The sequence below is a fragment of the Cynara cardunculus genome (genome assembly GCF_001531365.2).
Source record: "Cynara cardunculus var. scolymus isolate 2C chromosome LG 5, CcrdV1, whole genome shotgun sequence".
NCBI lineage: Eukaryota > Viridiplantae > Streptophyta > Magnoliopsida > Asterales > Asteraceae > Cynara > Cynara cardunculus.
This window is the reverse complement of record NC_037532.1, coordinates 33,660,976-33,683,869: the sequence shown is the minus strand read 5'-3', so window position 1 is coordinate 33,683,869 and position 22,894 is coordinate 33,660,976. Positions and strand designations below refer to the sequence as shown.

At 34.5% G+C, this 22,894-nt stretch overlaps 2 protein-coding genes across 2 annotated transcripts; both read left to right on the top strand.

The window, feature by feature from the left end:
- The first annotated feature begins 9,782 nt into the window (after positions 1 to 9,782).
- Positions 9,783 to 18,458, top strand: LOC112512572 (zeaxanthin epoxidase, chloroplastic). Its single transcript, XM_025118611.1, has 16 exons — positions 9,783 to 10,321; positions 11,294 to 11,456; positions 11,969 to 12,043; positions 12,127 to 12,227; positions 12,303 to 12,418; positions 13,504 to 13,715; positions 14,017 to 14,108; positions 14,871 to 14,985; positions 15,074 to 15,177; positions 15,262 to 15,307; positions 15,712 to 15,776; positions 15,854 to 15,940; positions 16,022 to 16,076; positions 16,164 to 16,252; positions 16,946 to 17,033; positions 18,170 to 18,458. Exons 1-16 carry the CDS (start codon positions 9,810 to 9,812, stop codon positions 18,254 to 18,256), a joined length of 2,007 nt encoding a protein of 668 aa, XP_024974379.1. The 5' UTR covers positions 9,783 to 9,809; the 3' UTR covers positions 18,257 to 18,458.
- Positions 18,459 to 21,824: 3,366 nt separating this feature from the next.
- On the top strand, positions 21,825 to 22,894 carry LOC112513468. The gene is made up of 2 exons (XM_025119743.1): positions 21,825 to 22,259; positions 22,482 to 22,894. The coding sequence occupies exons 1-2, from the start codon at positions 21,842 to 21,844 to the stop codon at positions 22,586 to 22,588; spliced, it is 525 nt and encodes a 174-aa protein (XP_024975511.1). The 5' UTR covers positions 21,825 to 21,841; the 3' UTR covers positions 22,589 to 22,894.

The following is a 22,894-nucleotide window of genomic DNA, read 5'->3' as shown; positions in this document are numbered from 1 at the left end:
GTTTTTCGTGAGACCCGTAAGACCAATTTATTTTCATTGATCAACTTTATAAACTAATGATCTAATGGTCTAAAGTTGTACGATGACAATTTTGTGATTATTGAGAAATCTCGTGGCAATCTTGTGATTATGAATGTTCAGATTGTAGATCTAATCCAAGTATTGAGAATTGGTCTTATGGGTCTCACGAAAAACCCTTGGTCTCACATGATCGTAAGTCTATATAATGTGTATATATATATATATATATATATATATATACTTGAGATCATGTGAGACCAATGATTTTTCGTGAGACCCGTAAGACCAATTCTCAACCATTCGATTAGATCTATAATTTGACAATCTAAACATTCATAAACGCCACAAGATTTCTTAATAATTACCAAATTGCCATCGTGCAATTTGGACCGTTAGATCATTAACTTATAAAGTTGATCAATGATCATAAATTGGTCTTACGAGTCTCACGAAAAACGTTTGGTCTCACGAAAAACATGGTTGTATTTGAAATATTTATGGAAATGATGAGAGTTTATTTAATATGATTTAAATATTTATGGAAGATGAATAAAATGCATTAATTATGATCAATACTTTATATTAGAAAACAATCAAAACTTCTATAAAATTACATATTCATCAAATTAAATGGATGATTGAGATTGAGTTGTATTGGTTATAAAAATGTAAAGGATTGTATAATAACCCATCTCTCTCTCTCTCTCTCTCTCTATATATATATATAATTATTTGTTAACCAAATAAATAGTATTAATTTTCTCAACCGTTCTAAATTCTTTCACTTTTCTAGTCAACGGTCATGATTAACGAGAGGGTATAATTTAATAAAAAAAAGGAACCAAATTATATTATATTAATTGAAAGATTTTTCTTGAACAAATTATTTTTATTTTTGGATGATAATCTTATTTTATTTTTAAAAAAGAATCAATAATATTATTTAATGATTTTTAATATTTTTGAAAGATATTCATATTTATTTTTGGAAAATAATTAATAATAAATATTTAAATGATTTTTGTTTAAAAATAAAATCGTAAAGTTTATAGGTAAAATGAAAAAGTGAAACAATGATTTTTATATAAAGTTCATAGGTGAAACCAGATAATCAAAGTTCCTAAGTAAACTAAAAAGTGAAACACTTATTTTTATCTAAAGCTCATATGTGAAACCATATAATCAAAGTTCATAGGTGAAACCATAAAGTGATGCGATAATTAAAAAAGTTCGAACATGTTCGTATGTGAAATCAGAAATTTCACAAGCGAAACAATTAAGTGATGAGATAATTAAGTGAATTAAATAATTAAGAAACGTAATAATTAAAGAATATAATAATTAAGTAAATGAAATATTTAAGGAATTTTGTATCAATAACAGAAAAAACTTAAATGACCCGATTAACAAAGTTTGTACTAACAAAAGAAGGAGACTCTGTATATGTGTGTGTGTGTGTGTGTATATATATATGTATGTATATGTAGGGTGAGTTTCATGCGAGACAATATTGTTTTCATGAGACACATGAGATATGATTTTTATACTTAAAACTTCACAACAAAATGTTGTGAAGGTAAAAGAAGTTGAATCTTTACAGCAAAAACACTGTGAAAGTTACTTTCACAGTTTTTTGGTGTGAAGTTTCAAAGATAAAAATCGTGTCTCACGAAAACAGTTTTATCTCACATGATCTCAAGTTTCTGTATATATATATATATATATGTATATATAATGACTGTTTCACAATGTAATATAACACAAAACTTGGCTCGAGGAATGTTGCTCTCTCCACATGTTTGTCTCGAGACCATTTCTATTTAATATTTATTTTAATATAAATAAAGCCGTTCATTTTTATTTATAATTTAACTATTATTAATTAAATGTTTAAAAGATTTTTTATATGGTTAAAATAAGGTGAAGATTTAAACGAGAATATATGTATTTTACGAAAACACGAGAATATCTTGTCAAATGTGATAATAAGTGTACGGACAACTTGGCGTTCAATGTAGATCCCGACAAAGATTATTTGTCTCTGATTTAGTATCACATGTGATGAATTCTAGTACTATCTTTTATCACATTTGACAATACACGTAAAGGGACCTAGTGGTGTGCGGGCGACTCGACCCGCAATTTTGGTCTCCCCAGAGCTCATACACCTCTCCGACTTAGGCGGCGTCTTGTTCACAAATTCTGAAAGAATTCGATGGAATTGAAATGTTGAATTTCTTTTGATCAAATTTCATTCTCTCGTTTGGTTCATTCTCTTTTGAAGAAGAAATATTCAAAATCCACCAAATTTTACAAATAATGAATTTCAACCGTCATTTACAATAAGTTGGGATTTTGATGGAATTAACTGTTGCATTTTCATAGTCCCAAATATATCCTTTAACCCAAATATAACCTAATTAATTTAATTTAATACATTTATTTTTTATTTTATTTTTATTTAATTTAGTACTCTTGTTTTTTATTTTTATTTTTTTGATATATTTTTAGTTTCTTTAAATATACCTTTGTTCAAACACCATATTTAATTTAATTTAATACTTTTATTTTTTATTTTTCAAAATATAATAACGAAATTGTCTTAATATTTATTCAGTATAATAGTTAACTTTCTTAATTAAGTAATAAACACTGAATTATGTCTATTATGTATTTATTGATAAAGAATTAACTATTTCGAGACAATTTTAATATCGATTTAGTAACATTGTTTGGTTTATAGTTATATTTGAGTTGTGTATTTTTATTGTTTTACATATTAAATGATTGTTTTATCTAAGTATTTTCAGTTAAAAAAATATTCAGAAAGTGACATTTTGATCATTTATCAATATTTCATTCCTACATTCTGTGAACCAAACATACATATTTCAATTACTTAACGGATTTCATTTCAATGTCTGCCAACCAAAAGGTAGTCAAACTTGACAACATCCGATTCCAATTCTATCAAAGTCAAATTCTTTTGACATATTTCATTCAATCCAAAAACATTATGTGAACCACAGTCACCTTGCTTATCACATGTGATTGAGTATTGTAAAATGAACGTGTTACCGTTTCAACCATTCCCGGTAAAATAACACCTTATAGATAAAATAAATGCATATGCATCCTGGTTTAACAATTCTCGAAATATAAAATAAAGTTTTTTGGTAAGGGTGTCCGGGCCAAAACCCGACTAATCCTCGACAAATTTGGAGGCTAAACATGGCCCCACTTAAATATCGCCAACACTCCCCTCCCAGGACTCGAACTCGGGTTCATGACTATGTCATGCCCAAGCCTTTACCACTAAGCTGGAAGGTCTTTGACAATATAAAATAAAGTTGATGGAGATAAAAAAAAAAAGATCTTGTTAATCTTACATGTTTTTGGCTACCATCGTTTAAACAAATTAATTCGGTCTACAGTTATAACATTTTATTTTTAGGCTAATTTATATTGTATGTTTTAGTGAGGGTTTAATATTGTCAAGTCGTAAGAGATTTAAGTTTATGGACTTAATAGTCATTAATGGCAAGATGTGGGCTAAATTATGAGTATGGAAAGTTGAGCTCAAATGATCGTACACTACAAGAAAATTGAGTTTATAGGACACCCACAATCTCTAAGCGTCCCAATAGACTGCTTTATAGGACCAAAATATAAAACGTCTTATCTAAAAGTGTTGTAATAAGTTTATATGACGTTTTTGGGCGTCGTAACAAGTTTTTTAGGATATTTTTAATGCAGAGTGTCTCATTAGCAACTTTATATGACACTTTTGATAAAGTGTCCTATAAACTCAATTTTTTATAGGGCATTTGTTTTTATAGGACAATTTTTCAAATAGTGTCCTATAAAGTTGCTAATGAGACGCTTTATATTAAAAGTGTCCTAAAAAATTTATTACGACGTCAAAAAACGTCATATAAACTTATTACAACGCCTTTAGATATGACACTTTATTTTTTTGGTCCTATAAATTAAGTCTTATAAAAAGGTCTATTAGAACGCTTAGAAATTGAGAGTGTTCTATAAACCAGATTTTGTTGTAGTGGTAGGATAGAGGTTGAGGCTAAAATCCCGTATAAGAGTTCGAGGGGGGTTATACATCCCCAAAATCAATCTTTATCAAGGTTTTAGCAGTGAAATCTCTCCCTCTTGCTCTCTCACAAATTTCAAAAAAATTGAAAAGCAAGAGGTTTGCAACGGGTTTTTAGTAAGAAAATGAGTAGTTAGGGTATAAATTCAATGTTTTGAATTAGTTTAACTACTGAATCAATAGCTTAACATGTTAAGGAGTCAGCTAATAGTGACTGTTAAGTCCAACATGTTGATGGGAAAAATAAAGTTTTCATGTGCCAAGTATGATCAGCGAAAAAGGCTCAATTTAGGAGCTTAAAATCTAAATGTTGTTTAAACGACATAATTATGGTATGCAGCAAATATACATGACGGCAATGTTGTTAAGCAAAAAGAATGAAAGATTATAAACCTTTGTGGTCAAAATCAGTCTGGATGATCAACTACGCGGAACCATACGCCTTTGTGAATTAAAAGCGAGCGTGAAGACAAGCTTAAGGAGCTTGCCTACGAGCTCATGATAAGGTCAAGACTTGAGATGAGCGATAGGCGAGCAGTGTAAGCAAGACATGGAGCAAAGTCCAAGCTCGCTTACAAGGTAAGTAGGGGCAAACCTACTAAGAGGTGAGCGGGTTCCCGTGCACTTACTTACTCGATTATCGCAAGAGGAAAAAAAAACGAGACATTAAAGTGGTGCACCCGCTTAACTATAAGTATGCCCTTACAGTTTTGAAAACCAAAGTTACATTAGCAAATTGAATCTGGCACGATGGTTGTTGTAGTTTGGTAAAGGTGCACCCCTCTTCTTGGAGGTCTTAGGTCCAAGGCTCTTTTGTAGTAGCTATTTCTTTTTATCTTTTAATGGTTTTGTAATGAAATTTTTAAAAGTAGAAGGGTGTTCTGAAATATTCTAAAACTAAAGGGACTAAACCGAAATTTAATCTAATGTAAACGTGCACCCGCTCGGCGAAAATCCGAAGTCTACCACTCCAAGTGCAAGGTAGTGTTTAATGCATGCTAGATTATAGGCAGGGATGTTCCAATCTTTTTGGAGTTCCTGTTGCACTTTGATTACACTGAAAAATGAGATAACAAACACATACACACACACACAAAAATTATAGATGAAGCGTATTGTTTTTGTCTTCTGATAAAAACTAGAGAGACATTGATGTAGGCCTATAATTTTACATTCATTGGCGAAAGGCCTTAAACAATGTAAAATAGGGCCCCAAAATTATGAGGGCACTATTCAAAATACACATTTAACATGCTAAATAACGACTCTGATTGTAGGCAAGGTCAAACCTAAGCTCGTGTTGGTCTACACAAGGTTGAAAGTGAAATCAAAAGTTTGTGTTCAACTTTTGTTGATTTCCAGGTTTATTTAAACTCGTATACTTTCAATGTGTTTGTGCAACAATAGTGCTTAGCAATATGTATGGGAACTTATATGTATGTTACACTACATAGGTGCCCGTGTTGATCACATTTTTGTAACGAATTAATTTCAGAAGCCTTTGCGATTGGGTAAATATTCATGTGAGTACAAAGCGACATACATGACTAGTTTGATTTTCAGAATTTGTGCATAATATGTGTTAAAATCTTTTAGCACGCTATCAATGTTTTTAATGTATCAGTTATGTTATGCACGAAACAATATTTTTAGTATGCGAGTGGAGCACAAACTGATACGTCGACTAAATTTTAGAAAAATAAAGTGAATCATAATTTTAGTAGGAGTTGTACACGTTGCAAACACCTATATCTGAGTCTAGTATTAGTGTAGCAGCAGACTGGCAGGTCTAATATTAGTGTAGCAGGTGTTCTCCATCACACGAAACAGTTGTAGAATTCTCGGTTAACTATGTATATAGTATATGTAAAAGTGTTTAGTAACTGCAAACATGTTTTAATAAAACTGTTTTAGTAGCATTATTCTTTTTGTAACAAGTGAACCTTCATGGACACAAGAGATGTAGTAGCGTATGGATTCGAACATGGAGTAGGTGAGATTTTTCACTACATACTCCTGAGGCTTAACTAGTGTGCAACAATCCAAGTTTGATCCCTACCTCTAACAGCTGTTACAACCCTTCGTTAAATAGGGTTATTTTAGTCTTTTGCCTACTTTTATATATTCTTCCTTAACACACACACACACACACACACACACACATATATATGTGTGTGTGCGCGCGTAAATTATAGGGACTATAAATGCAACTTACTCTAATATACACATTGTAACCAAACTCCTCACCCACTTCATCTCCAGGGACGACCAACTCCCCCACCTTCGTCGTTGGCCAACCTAACTCCTTCCCCACTTTGCCACCAGGGACGACCAACTCCCAGGACTTCATCGTTGTCCAACATCTATCTGCTCAGAATGTTTCAGTTTATGCTCTTACCTATTATCTGGATATACCAAGAAAGATGTATGGTCTAATGTCCTAAGTTATTTTTCTCTGAAAGTTATAATCTATAAGAAAACCACACTTGCAAGGGGGAAGGGAAGAGACCAACAATGGAGGCTAGAAAAAGGGTTCCAGTATACAAAATGAGCACCAGGGCAAAAAAAAGGCCATATACACATAATGAAGAAGGATGAAAAGAAAGACGCTAATCAACGCACCTTTTGATTTCATATGGAAAATTGGCTATGGACCTCTTTCTTAAATTATGCTTTTTTGCTTACGTTTCTTCGTCAAGCTTTTGGTGGTGCAGGTTAATGAAGACAATGAGGTTTGGTGATAAGTTGTTATTCTGGTTGGTGCTTGATCGGTAAACACCATTGGTACCCCACGTCGTTGAGACTAATCAAAGGAAAAATTTAGGTATGGGTCTTGGGTCATCGATCAGAATGGTATAAAGGCCAGAGCCATCAAACCGAGCAACAACGTGTAAAAGAGGAGGGGGCCTCGATCATCGATTAGAATTTAGATTTGGGACAAACCCTTAATTCTCGATCAGAGTTTAGGCATAGAACTTCAAGAGTGTTGGTAATTTCCTTCATGTTCTCTAGCTTTTCATTAACATTTGGGTCCCCAATTCTCGGTCTTCATCCAAGATAACATCAATTACGATTTTGGATTTGAGTTTTATTTTGATTTTGGTTTGGATTAAGGTTCATCGATTAGGTATATCATTGTTGGTTCAGTTTGGATTTTGAATTGATATTGAAATTTGATTCTAATTTTGGATTTTAAATTTGGGCTGAAAAAGATTGTCGGAGTTTAGCCGGATAAGATGACCGGAGGAGAAAAATATAAAAAATAATTATGTAAAGGATATTATTTTCTATTTACACTTCAGAATGAGAGTATATAAGGAATGCCCCCTCACTTTTGACGAATTTATTTTAACAGTTATTAGAGGAAGGGACCAAATCCAGTCGTTTTTGCACACTATAATGATCATCTTGTAATCTCAAAATTGTAAGGACCAAAGGTGTTATAACCACCAAACCATAGGGACCAAATTTGTAGTTTACTCTTGAATTTATTTCACAGTAAATTGTTATTTTTTACACTGATTCTTATTTTTATATGTAACCCGAAAAACCTCATATACAAAACCAGTGTCAAAACGTATGTCAATTCTAAGTGATGGTAAAAAAAACGTAATAGAATGGAAAAGGGAAGGGCTAGTAGAGTACATTTTCATAGTTACTTTTTTATACATCTGTTTAGAGCATTTTCAATATCTATGTTATAATAGAAATTTTTTGGTGATTCTAAAAATAGATACTTTTTCTACTCTAACACATATGCAGAAGTATATATATTTTTACTCTAACAAAATTATGTAATATTGTATGTTAAAATAGATAAATAAAAAAAGATGAAAATATAAATAATATTTTATTTTTTCACTAATAAAAAACATTAGAATAATTACCGAGTTCTAACAAAATAATTAATTATGATCTTTATAAGAATATTATATAATTAAACAAAATATAAATTACATCGTTATTGAACCTAAATTAAAATATAACAAAAAAAATTGAATTAAAAAATTACATAAAATGTAGTTAATTTGATACTAATATTGATATATTTTTGTCTAATTTTTATGATATCTTCAAATTTATATTTTATTCAAAAATAAAAACATCATCACTTTTTCAAAATCACATAAGACATACTATAACATCGACTGAGATAAATAATAAAATGAAATATTAAAATCAAGATGTATCTCGATGCATTGCGCGAATACCCTTATAGTATTTTAATAATATAGTTAATCTGTTGGAGTTGTATGTAATTTTTTTTAGAGATTTTGATTTTTGATATTCCATTTTAGAAAAATTATAGCATATTTGTTGGAGATGCTTTTAGTATATGACAAGTTCGTGGTTTGCACTGCGTAAATTTATATATTTTTTTTGTTTTAAACATCTGTTGTGTAAAATGGTTTTCAATTTTAAATGATTGAGATACTGTAAAATGTTTAAAAAAAAGTGTTCTGCTATTTTTAATTATTAGTTCCACAATTGATGACAATAATTTATCGATATTCGACCAAAGGGCCTTTGGCCTAGCGGTATGTGAGTCCTTGGCCTTCTAGGAGGTCAAGGGTTCAAACCTCACCATAAGTGAGGAGGGTGCGTGAGTTTATTTGTTCTATTTTGCCGTATATAAATAGTATATACTTCAAAAAAAAAAAATTATCGATATTCGACATATCTAAAGACTTCATTTTCCTATGTTTTGTTATTAGTTCCACAATTAATGTTCTTTGCGAGTGAAGACAGATAAGAAAACAAACAAAATGACCAAACATTCTAAATCGACCAAACAGAAAAAAAGAAGGAATCACATTAAAACACGTTTAGAGCAAACACTACATATAAATTTGAAAGGACTACTCGTCTCAAAAGATCGACTAAAATTCCTGTACTTTCATTTTCTGTATTTATTATTACGTATTTTTATATTTATAAATTTATAATTGTATATAATAAGTCTTTTCAAATTGCTTGTTTTTATTAACGTCGGCGACAGATGATGCCACAATACCTAAATCAAAGAACCCAAATCACACTTCTCTTTGTTTCATAGACCAGAAACGGAAAAATATTTTTAAAGCACCTAACAAAGTTCTTTATTTGAAAACGCGTATGGTGTAAGATAACATAAACAGTTAATTGCATCCACGAAACATATGATGTAATCCACATATACCCCTTTTACTATAACTTTGATTTCAATGAGACCTCTGTAATGGGGTCTATACCTCTGAACACAGAAAACCGATATGTTTATATCTTCTCCAAATTCTGCAAACCAAACAGACACTAAATAGTCTTTGATTTACGGGTGGTTTGTTAAAGTATAACAAAATTTAAAGTTTAAGGGCCATTATTGTAATTGAATGATAGTATAGGGGGTGTAGATGCAATTAATCCATGCCACAAAATATATTAGGAAATATTATAGTACCGCCATAAAGATATTTATTTCATAAAAACAATGGAGTAACAGAAAATTGCCACATGGCTTTCAAGAATCTCCATCATTGGTTCTCCATGTTCCAGGTCTCCTCGATGGATTGGCTCACAATCCCACTTGCCCCACCACTACTCAATCAATCCCCAATAACCTCTTCCAAACCTCCTCTTTAATTCTAAGAATTCTTTCATCGCAAAACCAGAAGAAAGTTTGAATTCTTGAACCTGTTCAAAAATGGCGAATTGCCATGTATTTTGCAGCTCAATCAACCCAACAACAACACTCCACTCAAAAACCCAGTTCCCAATCGAATTCCTTCACTCAGTTCACTCAAAAATCCATCATCCCAAATGTAAAGAAAGTGGGTCGTCGTTCAAGAAGATTAGCCTTTCTTCGAAAGTTAAAGCGGTAGCGATGGAAGCGCCGCCGCGGGAGACGGCGGAGCAGGGTGGGGGTTCTTTGGGTGAGAAGAAGAAGAACGTAAGAGTACTGGTGGCAGGCGGTGGGATTGGGGGGCTGGTGTTTGCTTTGGCGGCAAAGAGGAGAGGGTTTTCAGTGGTGGTTTTTGAGAGAGATTTGAGTGCGATTAGAGGTGAAGGACAGTATAGAGGTCCGATTCAGATTCAAAGTAATGCTTTGGCTGCTTTGGAAGCCATTGATGTGGAGGTTGCTGATGAAGTTATGAAGGCTGGTTGCATCACTGGTCAAAGGATTAATGGATTGGTTGATGGTGTTTCTGGTAATTGGTAAGCCTTCATTTACATCCACAGTTTATGATAGATTTCTGTATTTATGGATTAGATTATTGTAATTAGCAAAGATAAGATACCCTATTTGCTTGCTGCCATTGGAAGATCATCACTACAAGACAATTGGCTTTGTATGGCGCCATATATTAAGATTTTGTTTGTTAGCGGCTTAACGAGCTTAATGGCACTCGCATCATATTTGGTCAGTTATACATGACTGTTTAGTAGTGGCTTGATTATATAGAAAGTGGCTTGTTTAGTAAGCTTTTAAAGGAAACTTTATGGAAGGTTCCTGGACACTTGATTATTAGATTTTTTGTAGGACAGATCTTTGTTACAGGACACTTGTTTTTATAAAAATTCAAATGTCATATAAAAAGATTAATAGGACACTTTATCTAAAAGACATTCTAAATAGCTTGTTAGGACGCCCAAGAACTTCCTATCAACTTATTATTAACACCTTCATATAGGAAGTACAATTGTTTGGTCCTATAAACTCAAGTCTTATAAAGGCATTTAGGGGTTGCTCACATTTTTCCCTCATTGAGCCTTGTAAGGGTTAAGTTGTTTTTTGGATAAATTTGTACGTCTTGAGGGACAGAACACCGACGGGTTTGAGGGAGGCAAAGAGAGAGAGAGAGAGAGAGTTGGATTATTTATGGGGGATTTATGGTATTAATTTGTTTGAGGTGTCTTTATGGGGACAAGTGAGGGGTCCGACCTTATTCCATATGGCCCTTTTGGCTTATGGCTTAACGATTAAACCGTAAAGAAACCTTCCTGTATGGCTGAGTGGATAAAAGCCATCCAGGCCATAAGCTCATTTAAGCTGAAAGTAAACAACCACTTGTACATATTTTATCTCCTATAAAGCCGATTTTGTTGTGGTGAACTTTATTTTCCTTTCTGGTTCTAAATTTTATACATTATCAATCACCTTAATTGATGTATATAGTTGGTCATCAGGTATATCAAGTTTGATACATTCACTCCTGCAGTGGAACGGGGCCTTCCAGTTACCCGAGTTATAAGCCGAATGACCTTACAAAAGATTCTAGCCGATGCTGTTGGAGAAGATATCATTTTGAATGGTAGCAATGTAGTAAACTTCGAAGATCATGGTGACAAGGTAGAATCTTGAACCCTTTTTCACTTCCTATTCACTTCTCTCTTACGGTATAGCTAATAGCTCGTCTCAGTATCCATTGGATGGGTCTCACTACAACAAAATCGGCTTTATAAGACATCAAATATGTCTAAATGTCCTAATAGACTGCTTTATAGGACTTAATCTTATAGGAAAGTGCGTCCTATCTAAAAGTGTTGCAATAAGTTGAGAGGATGCTTTTGAACGTCTTAACAAGTTTTGTATGACACTCTTGAAATAAAGCGTCTTATTAATGTTTTTGACATTATTTGAAAAAGTGTCTTATGAAAACAAGCCACTATATGACACTTCTCAAAAAAACAATTTAGGACGCCCAAAAGCGTGCAATCAACTTATTGTCCTCTAAGCTTAAGTCCTATAAAGCAGTCTATTAGAACATTTAGACATATTTGGCATCCTATAAAGCCGATTTTGCTATAGTGTCTATTTGTAATCACGTGTATTAGATGCTCATACAGTATGCTGTAATTTAGGTTTCTGTGACTCTTGAAAATGGAGAACAATTCGAAGGCGATCTTCTAGTTGGTGCCGATGGAATATGGTCAAAGGTATGCCATTTTCTACGATCCTTATCAGTGCATTTTAGATATCACGCTAACATTATTGCACACAATTCTTTGGATATAAACAGGTACGAAAGAATTTGTTTGGGCCGAAGGATGTCACATACTCGGGCTACACCTGTTATACTGGGATTGCTGATTTTATACCCGCTGATATCACTAGTGTTGGGTATGTGTGTTATCTTTTTGGTCTTAAATTCATCTTTTTAACGTCTGTATTGATCGAAATATGTATTTTCTGTAGGTATCGGGTGTTCTTAGGACACAAACAATACTTTGTTTCTTCTGATGTTGGTGGCGGAAAGATGCAATGGTATGCATTTCACAACGAACCAGCTGGTGGTTCTGATAAAGCCGATGGTACTCTCTCTTTTAAATGCTTAGATCATCTATTGCTACAATAAGATCGGGTTTATAGGACGCCATATTATGTCTAAGTGTCTTAATAGACTGCTTAATAGGACTTAAGTTTATAGAACCAAACAATTGTACCCTCTATATAATATAATAAGGGGGTGTTTGGGAAAGCGTTTCAAACGGACTTATTGACTTATACCGGTGCCAAACCGGTAATAAGTCATTTTGGAGTGTTTGGATAAAAAAAAAAAAGTGCTTATACCGGTACCAAACCGGTAATAAGTCGTTTTTGATAAGTTAAACCCTCTTGACTTATTTGACAGATTACCCTTTTAACCCTGGTTTCTCATCGCATCCATCTCATCATCGTTGCCGGCAAGACTTCCACAGACGACGTTCTTGCTGGTTTCGTTCGCATCGTTGCCGGCTATCGCATCCGATCTTGCTGGTTAAGAACCTTTAATCGCCGGCGACCTGGTGATGCTTTAATCGCCGGCGACCTGGTTTAGGGTTTAGAGCCGACGACGAGAAGGAGGCGACGAGAAAGGGAACGCACGGAGAGGAGACGGCTTGATTTCTTTTCTAACCCTCAACTGGTACATAACCTCAAATGAACCGGGGTGTTTTGGTCATTTTGCTTTTTCGTACCGCTATAAGCTAATCCAAACACTTTTTACAAAACTCCAGTTTGATACCTCATAAGTTAATAAGCACTTTTACAAAAAAGCATAAGTTGTTTTAAATAAGCAATCCCAAACACCCCCTAAATGTGTTACAATAAGTTGATAGGATGCTTTAGGGCGTCCTAACAAGATCTTTAAGACGATTTTGAAATAAAGCATCTTATTAGTCTTTTTTTATAAGACATTATTTGAAAAGGTTTTACAAAAACAAGTGTCTTAAAAACTTGTTAGATACCCAAATACATCTTAACATTTTATTGTAACACCTTTATGTAGTACGCACAATTGTTTGGTTATATAAAGTTAAATTGCTTGATTTTTAGAAGTTTCTTTAAGATAGTTGTTTATATTGAACTCTAAAACTTCCGTTCTTGATGATTGACACTTTTGTTGATGTTTTTACAGGTAAAAAGGAACGATTACTTGAAATCTTTGGAGGTTGGTGTGATAATGTGGTGGATTTGTTGCTTGCCACGGATGAAGATGCAATTTTAAGGCGAGATATATATGATCGCACCCCAAAATTTACGTGGGGAAGGGGTCGTGTAACCTTGCTTGGAGACTCGGTCCACGCAATGCAGCCTAACTTGGGTCAAGGAGGGTGCATGGCAATTGAGGTAACGTTATAACTCAATAAATTAGATGCAATTTAGGCGTTTCTTAAACCTTGAGGGCCAACTCAACTGCCAAATAAAGGCTAGGACTCGGGGCTCCTATCCATAGGCCGCCAGTTCGAGTCTCCTAAGGGTCACTGGGGATTTTCCAGGCTTTAGGGTCCGATGAAATTAGTCAAGGTGCGCTCAAGCTGGCCTGGACACCCATTGTTACCAAAAAAAGAAAAAAATGGGCGTTCCGTTTTGAACCATTCCATAAATTAGAACGCAAGAGAAGGTTAGTTGAACCTTGATGTTTCTACAGGATAGCTATCAACTAGCGCTTGAGCTTGATAAAGCGTGGAGGCAAGGCACCGAGTCAGGAGCTCCTATAGATGTCGTTTCTTCTCTAAGGAGGTAAGACTTCATCTTTGATAGAAATCGGATTTCTTAAGGTAGAATGAATCAGTTTTCCCATTTTGTAATGAAGTAAGACTTCATCTTTGATAGAAGTCAGACTTTTAAGGTAGAATGGATCATTTCTGTTCCAATTTCTAATGAGGCAAGACTTCATCTTTGGTAGAAACCAGACTTGTAAGGTAGAATGGATCCTTTTCTTTTTCTATTTTCTAAGGAGGGAAGACTTCATTTTTGACAGAAATCGGACTTTTTAAGGTAGAATGAATCCTTTTCTCTGTTTTCTAATAAAGTAAGACTTCATCTTTGATAGTAGTCGGACTTTTTAAGGTTGATTGGATCCTTTTGTTCCATTTTCTAAGGAGGTAAGCCTTCATGTTTGATAGAAATCAGACTTTTGAAGGTAGAATGGATCATTTTGTTCCATTTTCTAAGGAGGTAAGACTTCATCTTTGATAGAAATCGGACCTTTTAAGGTAGAATGAATCCTTTTTTCTCCATTTTCTAAGGAGGTAAGACTTCATCCGTGAAAGAAACCCAACTTTTTAAGGTAGAATGGGACCTTTTTTTCTCCATTTTCTAAGGATAGAAATCGGACTTTTTAAGGTAGAATGGATCCTTGTATCCAATTCACTGCTCTGTGAAACACTTTATTATGTTTCAAGTCAGTATATACTGGATCAAGAGCTTTGTTTCATACGCATACGCTGACCATCTAAAAGAAACTCTAGCCATTTTTAACTTTTCTTTTCATCTCTTCAGATATGAAGATGCCAGAAGACTTCGAGTTGCAGTTATTCACGGATTGGCAAGAATGGCTGCAATAATGGCCTCAACTTACAAGGCTTATTTGGGCGTCGGGCTTGGCCCATTGTCGGTACGAGTTACAAAAAAACCCGTTCAAATTACACAAAACCTGACAACCATTACCAGATTTTTTGGTGTATAACATCTTTGTTTTCCAGTTTTTAACAAACTTCAGAATACCGCATCCTGGACGAGTTGGTGGAAGATTTTTCATTGATATTGGAATGCCATTGATGCTTAGTTGGGTTCTTGGTGGCAATGGGTGAGTGCTATCTGAGAATCCTTTTATGAAACTTAAATTTTTTTCATCTTTTGCAGCTCTAAGTTTCTATATTTTCTTTTGCAGCTCAAAGCTTGAAGGGAGACCACAACAATGCAGACTTACTGATAAAGTAAAATAACTCAGGTCCTTGTCACTACATTAAAATCGGATTTATAGGACGCCAAATATGTCTAAATGTCTTAATAGACTGCTTTATAGGATCAAACAACTGTCTGTCCGGTGTTACAATAGGATGGATGTTAGGACGTATTTGGACATCCTAACAAGTTTTTTAGAACACTTTTGAAATAGAGATGTTCTATTAGCTTTTTTTAGAAGACAAAATTGAGAAGTGTCCCATGAACACACTTTTTTTATATACAAGACACTTTTCAAATAGTGTCATAAAAATACTAATAGGTAGTTTTATTAAGCAGTCTATTAGGACACTGGGAGACAATAAGGCATCCTATAAAACTGATTTCGTTGTAGTGTGTATCTTTCTAAAAATTAACGGAAAAACCGATTATGCAGGCAAACGATGAACTGCAAAACTGGTTTAGAGATGATGATGCTTTGGAGCGTGCTCTTAGTGGCGAGTGAGTAATGGTTCGCCTCATGTACGTACTTATGTTGAAGGGTTTTTCTTGAAATTTCTTCTCTTCCTGTTTTGTAGTTGGTTTTTGCTTCCGGTTGGAAGTCAGAATGCTGATTCCGCGCCTATCTCATTAAGCCGTGACGAGAAAATACCCTGCATTGTTGGGTAAGTCTTGTGATGAACTCAAGAGAGTTCAAAATCTGTTCAAACGAATTTGCATTGAAGGGTAATCTTTCTTGATTATAGGAGCATACCACATACGAGTATTCCTGGAAATTCGATAGTCATCTCGTCACCAGAGGTTCGTTTTCGCTTGTTTCGCATTATTCTTGTTCGATAAAACCATCTTGGTTCGCCATTGCTAAGTAGCGTTCTTCTTTGATCTTAGATTTCAAAACTACATGCTCGAATAAGCTGCAAAGATGGCGCCTTTTTTGTGACGGATTTAAGGAGTGAAAATGGTACCTATATCACCGAGTAAGTTGGTTAAAGAGACGCAAAACTCTCAGAAAATCTGATTTTTTTTGCATATCTATCATAAATCTAGAAGGGATACTAGAAATTTTATCTTTTTGCATATATATTTATATATACATATATATATCATACATCTATGTAAATCTTTCATCTTTTCATGAAGAGATATCTAGTAGATATGATCCCTTTTACATATATATAGAGAGAGGGGAGTTTCAAATACAAATCTCTCTCTATATACATGAGAGTCAGGTTCATACGAGAGCAGTAACCAAGTAAGAGAACACAAGAACAACTGAATCACATGTAATTTTCCACTAAATTGATGTGTAAAATCACATATGATTTGGCTGTTTTCTTATTTTGACGATGCTCTCATTTGATCCTCCCTGTGTGATATATATCGTACATCTATGTAAATATTGCATCTTTTCATAAAGGGATATCTAAAAAATCTGATCTTTTTGCATATTCATCATGCATCTATGTAAATCTTGCATCTTTTCTTGAAGGGAAATCTAGAAAATCCGATTTTTATTGCGTATTAGTCATGTATCTATGTAAATCTTGCATCTTTTCGTGAAGGGATATCTAGAAAATCCGATCTTTTTGCGCATTTATCATGCATCTGTGTAAATCTTGCATCTTTTCATGAAGGGATATCTAAAAATCCGAAGTTTTTTCACTTTACAGTAACGAGGATAGGCGATATCGGGTTCCTCCAAACTCCCCAGCTCGTTTTCATCCATCAGATGTCCTCGAGTTTGGCCCAAATAAGAAGGTAACTAACACTTGCTCATAATAAAAACGAGATGCATTTTGACTTTTCTAGATCAGTAGTCAAATCGCGTCTTCTTTTTTCTTCCATTCTCGGTAACCGCGGGTGTTCGAGCCAGATTGTGCACACCTCAACTAATCCCATGAGCCAGAAGATAACAGTCAGGAAAATTCCCAATAGAGATGGCAATGCGGTCGGGTTACCGGGGATCGCAATCCCCATCCCCATCCCCATCGGGGATTTTTCCTCGTCTATACAATTTAAGTTTTTACGTAATGTTTTTATATATTATATATATAAATGCTAATTTTACATTTAAACAACATATAATGTTAAAATATTAATCAAACAAATTTTATTCGTTGCATTTGTATAAAGATAACATAAAAAACGTAGTTCAAACACAAATATATCAATTACGATATTTAATAAGTGAAGTTCTTATAATCACGACAGTTATATCAACAAAAGTTTGCCATAAACAACCAAATAAATAATATAATTCTTTTTACTAATTTTCATCATGAAGATTGATTATATTTATATATTATTGGGTTTCCCCCTATATTATGATACTTAGGTGCCGTTTACCAAACGCTTACCCGGGTAAGCACTTACCAAGTCACTTTACCTTTACCGGATGAATATGACAAGAACTAAAAGTCTTACCCGGTAAGAGCGAAGGCAAGAATCAAGAGTCTTACCCTGTAAGTGAGGACGAAGACTCTTACCATGGTTAGCGCTTACCGGGATAAATAGTTGCATACGATGTGTTTTAGTGAATAAAATCTTACCCGATAAGTAAGCGATAGTGTTGAATCTTACCGGTAAGTGCTTACCGGGTAAGTGTTAAGGTAAACGGCCCCTTAGTCTATATATATATATACATAGAAATGTATAGTCAATACTCGGGCTAGGGTAAGGGATGAAGGGTATCCCCATCCCCGGTTCATAAATTTGGGGATTCCCTAGTCAAACCAGGGGATTCCCCTTCGGCTGCGGGTTTTTTTTGCCGTCCCTAATCCCATCAATGACCTTGAGGAATCTCGAACGACAACCTATGGAGGAGCCTTTAAAGTCGAACCACATATTTTGTTCTAATTTGATCAAAAATCTTGATTTCGACGTCTATTGTACAGGTAGCATTTCGGGTAAAAGTGATGAGATCGCCACCACCAAAGATTGCGGAGGAGGAGGATGGGAGTCGGATTCTCCAGACGGCATGAGAATTTTTCGACCCAAGAATGCGGGTTTTCCGATTATACTATTATGTGAAAATTGTACAGCATTGTAGCATTTACACAGACAACAACACACAAAAGGGCTAGAGATTTTGGGCTTTTTTGAATTTGTAGCAAGTTGTGAATTCTAGTAATGTATAGATACATATAAAGATGTTGCAAGAAATGAAAACCATTTTTGCTGCCATACCCATTTTGCCCCTTGATATTCATGCTTTTTACAAAAATACCATCATAATTTTAGTTCATTGATTAAAAAAATTTAGGGGCTGTTTGGCAGTTGCTGAATGATTAAGTGATCAGAATGATTAAGAGGCTCTCATAATATAGTTCAAAATGAAATATAATTGTTTGGTAACTGTTTACAATGAAATTAGGGGGCTGAATGGTTAAGGGAGGCCTAGGATACAAAATTATTCAGAGGGTTTTGGAATCATTTCTTTTTTTGTCAAACAAGATTCACCTCTTAACGATTCAGAGCATGACTCTTAATGAAACTATTAAAAGGTAAACAAACAACCCCTTAAAGACTTCTGAATAGAGCTGGTAAAAAGTGATCCAACCCAAAATTAGCAAACCCATTTAAGTAAATGGGTCAACCTATCTAACCTCTTTTAGATAGAACGTTTTATAATTCGGTCCTATAATCATCGAGGGGTTATAAATTGCTTGTAATTGACTAGTAATTTGTTTGCACCAACTTCACTTACATTCATACGTTCACTTGTTTTACATGAACTATGGAAGAGAGGACTAAGGGTCTGTTTTTCAAATGCAAACTGACAAAAGTCATTACGGTCATGTTGTTAGTAGCTTAATGAGCTTAATAGACTCTCAGCTTATTCGGTTAGTCATACATGACTGTTTGGTAGTGACGTAATGATGACTTTATTTAGTAAGCTTATAGGGAGAGCTTTATGTAGGAAGTCAAGTTTTTCCTAAACCTATCCTTCCCGGTTAAAAAACACCCTCATACCATCTATGAAAAAACCATCCAAAACAAAAACTTTCCTAATCAACATAGACAACTTTATCCATAAAGAATTTAATGGAAAACCAACCAAACAACCCCTACCTTCATTTATATTATCAGGTAACATTCTTGGACATCAAAATGGATTGATGGTAAGCGTTTATCACTTGTCAAGCACTTACCGAGTAAGAGTCACCTCTCTATCTTACCGGATAAGACTTTCAATTCTTGCATTCCCTCTTACTGGGTATTGGGTAAGATTATTGGTCCTTCTTATGCTCACCGGTATGGTAATTGACCAGTTACCTGGTAAATATTTGGTAAACGACCCCTAAATTTTGGCAAGAAGAGCAAGTCTTCATATCCTACACTAGTCAATAAAATCCATAAGGGAACATTTGATACCTTAGGACTGGACAACACATATCAAAAAGTTGTTGTCCCATGTTTTTGTCAACTTGGACAACACAGGGACGGGACTGAGTGGGACCCACCAAAACAGGTGGAACACAATGTTTGGGAGATTTGATTGGACCATTTGTTTGTGCTATAGAGTAACTGATGATGCATTTGAACTTGCAGGTCTTGAATGAACTGTGCATTTCACAAAATTCTGCATGGGTCTTGAAAAATGTGGATGGTCCAAATTAAGTGTGTCATATACTTTTTCTAAATTGTCTTGGGGGCAGTTTACCAACACCTGGCTAAAACGTTGACCGGGTAAAAGTCATTATCCTCACTTACCTTACCGGTAAAATTATTGATTATCACACTAACCGAGTAAGAGTCACCACCCTCACTTGTATTCTTGGTGAGCAAAATGGCACATAAAATTGCTGATAACGACCATCTTTGACAGCGCAAGAGTAAGAGGCGACAAGTTTTCAGTATACAACCCCTTAGTTTTAAATTTTAATGTTCAATCTTGATTTCGACATAAACCGTATAAGAAATCAATCGATCTTCAAGGACCAAGTCTGATCATCTGTTTTCTTTTGATGTTTCCGGGTGTCTGGGTTGAATCATGTTATTGGTGGTGATCTTTTTGCAAATTTCATAGGATTTCTTCGAAAATGAGTAAATACGGTGAGAATGAAAGTTACGATGAGAAAAGTAAGAAGAGATCTTCACACTTGGATCAATCCTAATTGAAGATCAACTCTAATGTGATGTGTCAAGATGCACCAGATCAATTCCCGTGATGAGCGCACTTCATGGGGTGAGATTAAGAGTGATCAAGGGTCCAAATTCCTTCTTATGCTTCTCATTTTAACTTTTATTCTCCCACGATCCGTTGTGTGTATATATATATATATATGTATATACAATGCAGCTCCCGTTCTAGATATAGGTACAAGGAAGAAAACCATTGTCTTGTTGCATTTGGTTCATTTTTAACTGAATCTTGGGGGTTTTTTTTGCTATGTAGGTGCAAGTGTAATTACAGCGAAAGTTCAACAAAATGTTATCAATCGTATCTTGGTTTTGAATTTGTTTTAATACAAATCTTATGAATGCTAAGAGATTGTTTAACACATGCCAACCGGGTGAGCATGATAATAACTGAAAATCTACTTGGTGAGGCTCTTGATTCTTACCTGGTCAAGGCCTACCGACCATCTTACCATAGGGTCGTTTACTAAAACCTTATATGCTAAGAGACGCTTATCAACAATCTCACTATGATCTATGGAACCTTTTATTGGGTAAAAGATCGGTTAAGTGTTTATCGGGTAAAAGATGTTTACCACAATCCATTTTGATAGTCAAGAATGTTACCTAACAAAGTGAGCATGATAACTTTTTACCGATAAGTACTTACCAGGTAAGTATTTGGTAAACGACCCTGAATCTTTGCTTTAATACATTTGTCTTTGCTTTGTTAATTGCCTTACGTGCCCTTCATATGAAGGGCAGTGTTGTCCTTTTACAAATAAAATATAATTTTAAAATAAATAAAGAGTATTTTTGACATAAAAAAGGAATTTATGCTTTTACTTACTTGAACTCAACCCTTGGATGGGTGGTAAAGGAAGTCTTTATTAAAACTCACACGTAATGAATACAAAGATTCATTTCTAAGTGAAATGGGGGCCCCTTGTATAATTAATTACAATGAAATAATATTTACTGGTATTCATATTATATTATAAAATATTTGATAAAAACTTTTAAAAACCATTTTTTATACATAAAATATTATTTATTAATACATTTTACTTAAAATTCAAAATTACAAGTACTAAAAACGAACCCTACGTATAAAACAAATTACTTGGAGTCAAGATGTCAAATAATGACCCACAAATTTAGGTGCTTTAAATTTCTATTATTGACCCACAAATAATGGACTACGTCAAAGTCGAAGGCCGATATTTCTAGAAAAATAATTTATCAATTATTAATTATTATTTAATTATAATAAAAATCATTTTATAAAATATATCTTTTTACGTGGTTGCGTGGTGGGGTCAACATCCCCAACCCCTCTCTTTTATAAGTCGGGTTTTTTTTGGTCAAACCAACCAATTGCGATTTCAGAACCGGCCAAACAAACTCACAGGGTCCCCACCCTAAGGGGTCAGGGAGACCGGTCTATGCCGCCACCTCACCCCCTCGCCGCCGCACCTCCACCGCCGCCGCCCTCTCCTCTCTACAAACACAAGTCTTGGTCGCCGGACATACTCCGAGACGAGGAATGGCTCAAGCGGAAGGACAAACACTACCAACGTTATCGGCGGCGGAACAAGAGTGTTACTGATGAGGATATTGATGAGCTCAAAGCTTGTATCGAGCTAGGGTTTGGGTTTGATGAATCGAATGATCGACTTTCAAGTACTTTGCCGGCGTTAGGTTTGTATTACACCGTCAACAAGCAATATCACGATACGATCTCGAAATCATCGTCCATGTCGTCGTCTTCCTCTTCTTCCGTCTCTTCATATTCATCTTCCGTCTCCGAATCCGATCTGTTTTCTCCGTCGGAGAACCCTCGCGCCGCCGTATTCAGTCGCGGTAATCTTTTTCTCTAATTTCAAATTCTCTAATTTTCATATGAATTTGCTAGAATTTCAATTATAAACCATAAATTCAAAGCTATATACAAACCAATTTTGCCTCAAAATACCGAATTACAATCATATTCAATCATAAACCTCTTCAATTCAACTAATTGGATTGTTTTTGGCTTTTAATCTGTTGTTCATTGAATTCTAATTTTGTGATTTGTTGATGAAGGGGACGATCCACAGACGATGAAGACAAGATTGAGACAATGGGCACAAGTTGTTGCTTGTTCTTTACGTCAATCATCTTCTTCATCATCATCATCATCATCATCATGAAGCTTAAAGAATGAATGCTTAAACCCTAGTTGCAGGTAAGTCCATCCATGGCTAGCTCAAATTGAGCAATCCTGATCAAATCATTCCCCGTACAAACCAACACATTGTTGAATTGAAGCCCTAAGAGATGGCAACACACTTTGGATGCTTGTAAACAGACCATTTCCTATGTTTTTTATGTTTCTTTTTCACTTTTTATTGTATGTAATCTCTCTTTGTTCACATGATTTGCGTCTTCATGACTTGACTTTAATGTAAATGTGTTAAATTATGTCGGTTTTCTTGTTATATGATGATTTTATCACG

What these genes read in the sequence shown, in the direction of transcription:
- LOC112512572 (XM_025118611.1), top strand. Translation starts at nt 9,810, where the DNA reads ATGGCGAATTGCCATGTATTTTGCAGCTCAATCAACCCAACAACAACA. An exon ending in GAGGGTGCATGGCAATTGAG is followed by an intron (nt 13,716 to 14,016) that starts GTAACGTTATAA and finishes ATGTTTCTACAG; the next exon opens with GATAGCTATCAACTAGCGCT. An exon ending in AATGCAGACTTACTGATAAA is followed by an intron (nt 15,308 to 15,711) that starts GTAAAATAACTC and finishes CCGATTATGCAG; the next exon opens with GCAAACGATGAACTGCAAAA.
- LOC112513468 (XM_025119743.1), top strand. Translation starts at nt 21,842, where the DNA reads ATGCCGCCACCTCACCCCCTCGCCGCCGCACCTCCACCGCCGCCGCCC. An exon ending in CGCCGCCGTATTCAGTCGCG is followed by an intron (nt 22,260 to 22,481) that starts GTAATCTTTTTC and finishes TTGTTGATGAAG; the next exon opens with GGGACGATCCACAGACGATG.